We start from the raw sequence: 10,049 nt of genomic DNA, 5'->3' as shown, positions 1-10,049 counted from the left end.
CCATGCTGTTTGACAGCTGACTCTTCTATCTGTTGAAGAGCATGGTAATTGGATTGAGATAAGTGAGTCAAGACTGGTAGAAACACTCAGCCCCATTAATGAGGTAATTTAGGACCTGTTTTCTTCTCCAGTAACTGCTCTACCTCCATCCTCCCCAAATCAAAACCCAGTGTTTGAACTTAACGATGGGGTTGTGTGTGTGTCTTCCTAGAAGTGGCTAGGGACTCACGGTGGAAGGGCCAGAGCCCCTGTCCCCACCTCGCAAGTGTATGACCATCACTCGCGAAACACACACCGTGTTCAGGGCTTCCCCGCATTAAACAAAGAGAGCCTCGCAGTTACGCCCTGACCCAGGTGGGATAATTTGGAGAGCAGCGCCATCTAATTCCGGATTAGGGGAGGGGTGTGGCCCCGTCTCAGGTTCAAGTTGGTGGCTGGTGAACGGCAGCCCTTCTTGCCCCTCGGGGTGTGTCCGCACGGGCTGGCTCCCCGGTTTGTGTCCGTGAGTGTGTAGGCAGGTGAGGCACGCCTGGGGAGGGGCGCCTCTGAGCGTGGGGGCCAAGGCTCGCCGGGGCGGAAAGCAGGCGACAGTCCGGACCCACGGCGGCGCGCCGGGGGCGGGCGCAGGCGTGCCCCGGGGCCGCGGGCTGCGAGGCGCGGCAGCGGGCGGCAGGAGGCAGCGTCGGCCCAGGCGGCGCGGCCGCGAGTGAGCGGCGCGCGGTGATGTCAGTGGCGGCCCGGCTGGCAGCAGCCGGCACTTCCTGTGCAGAGGCGGGCGGGCTCGGCTGCAAACCCCACAAGCCAGTGTCAGCCTCTCGGCGGGAGGAGGCGGCGGAGGAGGAGGAGCAGGGGGAGGGCTGTCAAATTCGGGAGCCAGATTTCTTTCCCTTCCCCTGGCAAGCCCTTCCGCTCGCCCGGCTCCTGACGTGACATCTGCGCACCGGGGACCTGCATGTGTGCGCGCGCGAGCGAGCTGAAGAATGGCAGTGCTCAAACTCACCGACCAGGTAGGGGGCGGCGGCGCCGGCTGGCGGGACGCGGGGCCCCAGAGGGGTGGGGGCGCGGCGCCGAGCGCGCCCGCGGGCTGTTTACTCTCGGCGCCGGGAGGAGTGTGTGCGGCCGCCCGCTGCTCCCCGAGCCGCGGCTGCAGCTCTCCTGCCCCGCGCCGCGACCGCCCTGGGCTGTCGGACCTGCGCCCGGCTCGCGCCCGCCGGGGGCCGGGGCAGGGGCCGGCGGGGTGCGGGGGTGCGTGCGGGTGGGCTGTCCGCCCGACCGGGCAGGGGGAGGGGAGGCTCGGGGTGCTCCTGAGGCTCCTCCGGGGCAGCGCAGCGGGGGCTCCGCCAGCCCGGGCCGCCGAGGAAGGCTCGTCCGCGCCGCTGGGAGGAGGACGGTGGATGGAGAGGGAGAAAGGGTCGCAACCGGGGACCCTTTCCCGAGCCAGGCAGAGCCCGGCCCAGACCGCGGCTCTGCGTGGTCGAACTGTCTTTATCCACTTGACATGACATCCTGACTTCCTCTTTCGTAGCCCAGAGGCTGTGTGTGCGTGGTGCGCGATGGGGTCCCTTGGAGACGGCGCTCTCGGCCCTGGCCCGCCTCTCGGGAGGAGGAGGCGTAGTACGGCCGGCGAGGGCTGCCCTCCGCGTGTGTCCATCAGCTTTGTTGCTTTCCCGGCTGAGCCACCATACGGGGCAGCTCTAGGAGTCCTGGCTTGGAGAGGTGGGGTTTATTGCCGAATTGGAGAGGGGGCAGCCCTTGCTGCAGGTCCGTGGAATGGGAGCATCCCGCCGTTGCAGACGTTGCTGCTCTCAGGACATTGACACTCATAGGCGTCCAACCAAGTTGCACGACAAAACTCTGCAGCTCCTTACACGAAAAAAGGAAACAGTTTGCTTTTTTTCCCCCTGCCGTTTATTCATGGATAATGAGTTGAACGTTGTTTTAAGGTCCTGGTAGGCGGAGAGGCAGTCTTGCCTTTGACACACACAGTCAAACATGTCAGTCCTTGGTACGAAACTTCTCATGCATGTGGAGTGGGTCGCATCTGGTGCCTCCCTGTGCTCAGAACCCAGCCAGAATATCCTGCTGCTTAAATACAGTCAGTCACCACAATGATTTTTAATTATTTGTTCTCCTGCCATTTCGATTCAAATTTTTGGTTTGTTTTCACTATTTACAGGCTTTTTTTCCTTCTTTTGTGTGGGAAGGATCACAATTAAAATTCATATTATCCTTAAATTTAGTAAGAAGAGCAGCTGGTAATTGTGATGACTACTTTCTCCGACCGGTTCCAGAGCATTTAGAAGTGTTGTGAGTTGACACCAGAATCCCCCCCCCCCACCTTTAGATCATATACTTCAACAACCGTTAGATATTTGCTTGTTTTAAATCTTCCAGTTTTGGTCTGTCTTGGTCTTGTCATTTTACTGGTGCAAGTTACTATTCTTGTTTGTTAGTTCCTAAATCTTCAGAGAACAAAAAAGGCTTTTAATAGGCGTTACTGTTATTATCACATACACAAAAGAATTTCACATAGAATTTTAGACTTGTAAGGGATGCCAAAGGTGATCTTAGCCCAAAGCCTTCATTTAAAAAAAAAACTTTTTTTATTGCGGGGCTTTCCAGAAAGAACTGGAAAACCTACTAGACAAATTCTAAAAGAGCTGTAACCCAAAGCCTTCATTTTTAAAAATGAAATCCCAGAATCTGCTGTCTAGAGAAGTAAAACATGTTTTCCTCAAGCTCGACACTATTGGCCTGCGAGAGCTGAGACTACCTACCTCCTGTCTCCTGCCTTCTCGGCTCTACTAGAGTTTGTAAGATTCCTGTCTTCTCAATGGATATACTGAAAGGGTTTCAAGAAGGCATCCTCTCCTAAATCCAGGTGAACACCTAGTGAAAAGTGTATTTTTTTTGGTCTTAGAAAGAAGTTACTCTTCAGGACTTTTCAGAATAGAACTTTAAAAGATGTTTGTCTTTTAAAATGTTTCTCAATACATCCCTCTCCTTCTGAACAAACAAATAGTATTATGGAGACAAAGTGTCACATAACTTACATTTGGTTCTATCGCCTTATATATAAAAGAAATCTGAGGAGGTCTAAGATTCAGGAACATTAAAAAATTTCCAGCCTATCTTGGGACACAGCCAATGGGAGGCTGGGTGAGGAGGTGGTCTGAGTGGGGCGGGATTGAGTGGTGAGCAAAGATGATTTCTGTGTGGCTTAGGTCCAGGAAGTGTGTGGTCTTTCTTGCCTTATATAGTCTTACCTTTCAGTTTGAAACTAAATTCTTAGTTGCCAGTTCGTAACCTCACTAGGAGCTTAAAAAGCCTTTGCTTAAACTCCTACTACAAGAGTTTTGCTCTGTCATTGTGGGTGGGGAGCCCCCAGCTTGGAATCTCTGCCTTAGAGTTTGTAGAGGGGTGCCTAGCTCTCCATTCAGCTGTTGCTGAAATATTGACTTAATTTGTCCATCATCTCTTTAATGCCCTGTTTATAAAGTGAATCTTGCTTTTTGCTATGGCACTTGCTTTAGCTTGACATCTTGACTTTCTCAACACATTCTTGCTGTTGATAACCTGAATTACAAGTCTTGGTTTGTTTTGAAATGTGCCCAAAGTAAGGAGTGAAAGATGGCATTTCCTGTCTTGCTGCAACTGGGTGCAGGAGCTTGTTGGGGTGATGGCAGTCATCACTTCAGCAGTCGATCCTGCACTGATGTCTCCATCATGCAAAGGGAGGAACATGCCTTTTCTGAATTCTGTTTTCGTAAAGTAAAAGGAAAGTGGTGGGGGAGACAGGCAAGTTTTTTGTTCTTTGTTTTTTTTTTTTTTTTAACTATGAGAAGGAACTGGGAGCTGTTGCTACCAACAAACAGCATTTAGCACTTCTGCATTTGTAAGCTTATCTCTTCTGTTTTCCTCTTCACACAACACACATCATTTTTTTCTTACAGCATTTAGAGCACCAACCAACCCAGTGTGCCAAGGACTGAGGGGTTTCCCAGGATGTGGGACTTTTGTTACTAAATCTGGGGGAAAAAAAGCTGGGACAACTCATCATTCTGTACAGCATAGAACACACTCAGCTATGTAATTAGCATAATAATGTAAACTGTTCCTCCTAGATGGACATTATTAGGTTTGTTTATCTCTTTGATAAGTGAGGTAAATTTAAGTTGGGAAAGAAAATTCTATTACATACAAATGTAATGCATTCTGGCTTGAGATAGCCGTGGAACTCTGCAATTTGATTTGCTGTTGAGCTTTTTGTGGCTGCCCTTTATGCCTGCTCTTTATATCATATAATTAAGGCACTGCAGTCATTGCAAGTGTGTGCTCATACCTTTAGCCTGGCCCCCCTGCCAGCTTTTCAGAGTTAGGGAGCCAGGATGGGAAGTTGTGTTGGACCTTTGCAATGTTCACTAGTCTTATCTGAATATGCTAGTGAAGCAGAATGCCACTGCTGTCTTGAGGGCTGCCTGTGGACAAATGTGGCAGCAGGTGCCCCTTTCGGGAGAGCTTCTTGCCTGGAGACCTTCTGCTTTGGTGTCCCCTTGCCAAGTCCGAGCTCACACTTGAGTCACGTATCTCCTTGCCAAAGGCAGCAGTTGGCAGCTGGGGCAGTGGCAAGAGACTAGGACTCCTGTAACTGTGAAGCAGGATTTCTGGTCTGCAGTGTGAGGCCCTGGACACACTGCATATTTTATTGGGTTGCCCTCATCTTCCCATTGCTCCCTAGAGCCATGGGCTTACAGCAGACACTATGTTCCCGTCCTGCCTTCTGCAGAGATGAAGGGAAAAGAAAGGCTTTATTCTTTGGACCCCTCTCCAGTTCTTTTGGAACCCAGGCGCATAACTAGGGAGTGCGATTGAGGGCTGGTGTTCATGGCAGAGATGTAATAGTGGCTTATGTTTATTGTGATCTTATTGCATGCTGGGCCCTTGCTGTGAGTCATCTCTCCTAATCCTTACAGTCATACTAGGCAGTAGGTGTTAGTGTGAGTCCTACTTTATAGATGAGAAAACAGAAATAGAGAGGCTAATTGACTTGTTCAAGGTCACACACCTAGTAAGTGTTCAAACACAATGTCCTACCCAGTAGGCTGATGGCACAGGTCGGGCTGTAAGTGCAAGGCTGTATGTTAAGAGTTGCAATGGCAGTGTAGTCTGGGACTCATGGATGCTTGCTCCTATATATTGGGAAGCCACTGGGGGAGCTGCACTTCTGCACTTCTAGGTTTTGGGGCCAGATCTAGTTCTGTCAGTCAGGAGCTGCTCTGAGACCTCTGCTTTTGCCAAGCTTGGGCCTGGCTTATCCTATTAGCCTCTATCCCTCCCAGCCCTGGTGAAGGATGTGTTGGTTGGTAGCTTGGTGATGTTTTTTTCTTGGTTATTAACAAACTATTATCATTGTTGAAAAATCAGAAAGCTAGATAAAGGAAAACACTGAAAACCATCTGAAGCATGTATATTCAGTGACAACAACCATCGAAATCTTGATATAGAAGGAAACTGCTAGTCTTGGTAGCCAGGTAAGAATTTTTAAACTTTCTGCATGGTAACATCAGTAGCCTTCTCTTGAGAACAACCTTGTATCTATGCTGTCTTGACTGATGATTTTCCAAATAAACTGAACTTATGCTTCTCTTAAGTAAACGATTGGCTGCTCTAGTATAAAGGCAGCGGTGGCATACAATGTCTAGCCCTGGATTGACTGAAGGTTTTTTAAAAAATAAGATTTCAGCTTCTACTTCCTCTTTTTCTCTAAGCAGAGAATATAAATATAAACTCAAAAAGGCAGAGTTGTTTGTGCCAGAAACAGCACTGAAACATTTTTGAAAAATTTCTATTTCAACAGTGTAATGACAATTTTTATAGGCTAACATACAACATGAAATAATTTAAAAATAAGGGCTACAAGGATCTGATAATCCTGCGATTCTCAAACTTGCATAAGCTATAGATCTCCTTTTCATTTTCTCCAAAGAAAATTCCATATTGAAACTCAGTATGTAAAAGAGACTGGTGGTAGTAGGGTCCCTGAGGCTCTTTCACAGATTATGTGGGTTAGTATTATTTAAAAGCCCCCTTGTCTGAGAAAATTGCTGATGACTACTTTAGTGTTTTTTTCTTGGCACATTATATACTCACAAAACAAGCAACTGCATTTAGAAATGTTTGTAGATGATGAGGAATTACACAGAATTTGGATGACTGTATCATTTTTATCCAAACTGGGACAACTCTTTGAGAACGAAAGGGAGTACTGTTAAGTATTATCCTTGGGAAATAGGTGTGAACCAGGACACAGAGCCACATAGACTGACTCTGCTTACCTCAGGCTTGACAGTACCAGTGAACTAGGTTGACTAGTAGACTAGTCACTCTCTCGAATCAGGCTTATTACTGGAGCAGGTATTGTAAAGGTTGTTTTATGACCTCACGCAAGTCCAGGGTTGGAAAATGGCTTTCACCTCACACATGTGCTCTGACCGGTTGATGCAGCCTTGGCATCTCCCTCTCCCTGTGTGACTAGGCCCCTGTGTTGGAGGGTTTCCGCTGTAGTCTGCCTCAGAGAGGGGGCCACGGAGGGTGTCCTAGCAGATGGGCTCTACTTTAGCTGTCTGGGTAACAAAGTCAGACAGTTCACTTCAGGTCCAGAAGAGGGTTTTAACCAATGTCAGTGATTGAGGAAGTACCCTACCCACCTTTGTTTTATAGATAACAATTTTTATATTGTAGGTGATGAATTGTCTTGATTATTCCTCTTCTACCCTTTCCCCAACACCATGTTTGCCTTCTGCCCGCCATCAGAGATTGGGAGAGCAGGTATTTTCTCTTATCAATGTTAACGTTTGTTTAAAAAAAAAGTCAGGAGCCCAAGAGGTTGAAACTAATGATTCATGACTCCAGTTTTCTATGGTACTCATAATTCTTAAAGATCCTTTTACTTGTCTCCCCTTTTGAAAGTGATAATTTGTTGAGTAGTCTATTAATTGGTCCAAGCAAATGAGTATGTAGTCTACCTGTGGGCTGTTCCAGCCTTTACTAAACCAAGGCTTGCTTGTGCTTCTTGGTTTTCTTATGTCTATAATCCCCTAACTCCCACCCTCATGAGTCATAAGCAGCCCAATATAACTTCCTAAGGTAACTTGAATACCAGGAAGTCATTTTGCCCGAGGGAGCCTCCAGAGAGCTAGTAAAATTAGAGAGATTTGTAGGAACATCTGAGCCAAGACATGCAAAAGATAATCACCGTTCTAACCTGTCTCTAAGGGTTTCAATGTTAAATTGCCTTTCTTTATTTTAAAACTAACAGTATATTGGGACTCAGAAGACCTGGTTCTTTTTCTAATACTTGTGATGCTCTGGGCAAATCTTGGCCTCAGTTCCTTTGTCTGTAAAATGGGAGTGGGTGAGTGGAGAATCCTCTAAATTCTTTCAAGCTCTTAACATTCTAAGCAGAGCCGCAGATACATCATTGTCAACCCTCTGCACTTGTGGGATCTGGTTTGAAAAAGTATCTGCCTTCCCAGAACTTCTGATTTCCCCAAGGGTCAGGGGTCCTTGCCCCAAGAATGGCATCTTCTGGGAGTTCCAGGAGCTTGGTTTCAGGGACACAGAACCCCTGGGGCTGTTCTCAGAGTGGCTCTTTGAGAATGTCCTTGACAGGACATTCAGGGCATTGCAGGCAATGCCATTGCAGGGCAACCGGAGCTAACCTCCAGACCCCACCTGAGCCCTTCTTGGAGGAGCTTTTTAGCAATGGCCTGCATTCTCTCCATGATCCTGTTTTATCTGACTCCATAGCAACATCTAGGCTAACAAGTCTATTCCCCAACTGTTGGCCTCACAGATTGGGTGCAGTTGACACAGCAACCAGAGTTTCTCAAGGAGGGAATTCTACATGCAGTCAATAGCCTCTGTGTGTGTAGCCTCACATGTGCTCAGTCTGTGGAGGAAACTTGTCTTGCTCTCTAAGACTGGCAAGATGAAGAGAAAGGTAGGGAGCGCAGGAATACTGTCAAGATAGAAAGCCAGGCAGAAATTCAGGTTGGCGGGGACAAATCAACCAGTTATTGTTAAACAGTGGCCTTCAAAAGTTGGGGATGCTTCTAGGTCCGGCCGTGAGCAGGATGCCTTATTGAGTTTGGGAAAGAAAATATTTGAATTCTATTTCTTTTTAAAAATCCCTTTAATTTTTTTATTTTTGTGTATTTGTAATATATGCTGTATACTAGTACTATAAAATCCTCTAAGTTCTACTTCCCAGATTTTACCACTGGCCAAACCACCACTTGGTTGATTGCATTGGCCTTCTGACTAGTCTTCCCCTAGCCGGCCTTGGTCCCTACATTCTACTGTCAGCACAGCTGTCAGAGTGATGGAACTCAGACGATGTGGCTTCTCTACTCAAAACCCTCCCATCTCCCACATAAAAACTGAAGTCACCACCAGGCCCCCTCCACTCACCTGTCCAGCTGTGTCTCCTCCTGTCTGTCGCTGGCTGCTTGGCTGCAGCATGCATGCCTCCCCGCTGTTCCTGCCAGCTGTGAGGGGCTTCCCTAGATGTCTGCATGGTCCACCCATACCCCTTTCAAACCTTTACTCAAAGGTCACCTTCTCAGTAAGCCCTTTTCTGACTACTCTATCTAAAATGCCCATTCCACATTTCCTGTCCCCTTTTCTTTATTTTTTCTCCATAGTACATATACCTTATACCATATATTTTATTTTATTATTATTTTAAAATAAAAACCTATGTATAAGAGAAAAATAATAGGGCAAAGTTGTTGTTTTGGTTCATTTACTGCTTTAACTTAAGCACTTATGTGTAAGTGTAATTTATGTGTAAGTAACTTACACTTATGTGTAAGGCACATAGCAATTGCTCATTAAATATTTTTTTAGTGAATAAAGTAAATGTGTGCATGTATATGGACATCTACATATTCAAATGGTTTTAATCATGAGGTGCTCAAACAAACAAAAAACCTTGGAAACACTTCTGCAAGCAGAGCTTCCATTCGTACACTGGGGTATTGAAATTCCATTTAAACAAAATGCAGAGAAGTTTTTCTGCCCCATCAAAAGAGACAAGATCACATATCGTGGTCTTTTCTGGTTCTGTTTTCTCTCTTTTTAAATTGGGCTTTTGGTGGTGGGGATGGGTTAGCACTGTAGTTAGTTCTGAGTGAGTTCCTTTCTTTTTCAGAAGAGGTATCAGGGTGACAGTAGGGAAAGGGGAAGGGAGATGTTGGCCCTAAATATTAGAGGAGAACCTCGCACCCATGGCAAAGTGGATCTCCTATGGGTTCAAGCCATCAGAGTGTTTAAGAACTCCATTTCCATGGCAATGACTTTGCTGGAGTCCTCTGCTCCTCCTCTTTCCACAAAGTGTAAGAACAGGTACAATAAAATAATTAGAAACCACAGAGATTTGGGAAAGAGGAGATAAGACAATAATCATGCTTCATATTATTTAATCCTAACAATATCCCTATGAGAAAGTATTATTTAATTTTACAGATGAGGAAAATGAGAACTGAGAGATTAATCATCTGTACAGGGTCACATGACTCTGGAGTTCACATCTGGGCAAGCTTGACTCCAAGGTGTACATGATTAGCCATTGTGCTTCTGGCCCCCTGAAATAGGTGCACTACGACAAGAGGCCCTTTTCCTTATAGAGCTTATGTCTTGTTAGAGGTGATGTTGCATGCCTTTGCATGGAAGCCCTCCTCAAATGTGTGCTGAAATGCATGTGGCATGTGGAACAGCTGTCCAGCTAGGTGTAGTGCATGTGGGTTTAGACTACGTTTTGGGGTACTGATTATGGACTACAGGAGTCCAGAGAGGGGTGGTGTTATTAAGAAAGGCTTTAGGGAACAGGAGGGAGTCCAACTGACCCTTGAGGAAGGGAATCATTTAGACAGCAGCCAAGTGTGGAAGGCATCCCAGGTGAGTGGTGTGCCACGTACCTGTCAGGTAACCTGAGGACTGTGAATTAGTGAAGCAAAGCATTCATATTAGGAAGGCAGAAGAGGAAA

General features: G+C 46.7%; 1 protein-coding gene and 1 non-coding gene across 7 annotated transcripts in view; one reads left to right on the top strand and one right to left on the bottom strand.

Annotated features, from left to right (window-relative positions):
• Window positions 1–833: 833 nt before the first annotated feature.
• ANKRD44 (ankyrin repeat domain 44) overlaps window positions 834–10,049 on the top strand; it is a 287,374-nt gene continuing 278,158 nt past the window's right edge. For all 6 annotated transcript variants that reach the window (XM_036880524.2, XM_036880522.2, XM_036880523.2 and 3 more), the window contains exon 1: window positions 834–1,007. In XM_036880524.2, coding sequence (XP_036736419.2) covers window positions 981–1,007 — 27 coding nt within the window. In that variant the 5' untranslated portion in view covers window positions 834–980. The remainder of the gene's footprint in view (window positions 1,008–10,049) is intronic.
• LOC118909785 (U7 small nuclear RNA) lies at window positions 2,610–2,671 on the bottom strand. Its single transcript, XR_005023746.1, has one exon. It is a non-coding gene; the product is annotated as a U7 small nuclear RNA (small nuclear RNA).

The sequence above is a fragment of the Manis pentadactyla genome, chromosome 6 (genome assembly GCF_030020395.1).
Source record: "Manis pentadactyla isolate mManPen7 chromosome 6, mManPen7.hap1, whole genome shotgun sequence".
Classification (NCBI taxonomy): domain Eukaryota; kingdom Metazoa; phylum Chordata; class Mammalia; order Pholidota; family Manidae; genus Manis; species Manis pentadactyla.
The sequence above is the reverse complement of the archived record's forward strand: the minus strand, read 5'-3'. Positions and strand labels throughout refer to the sequence as shown.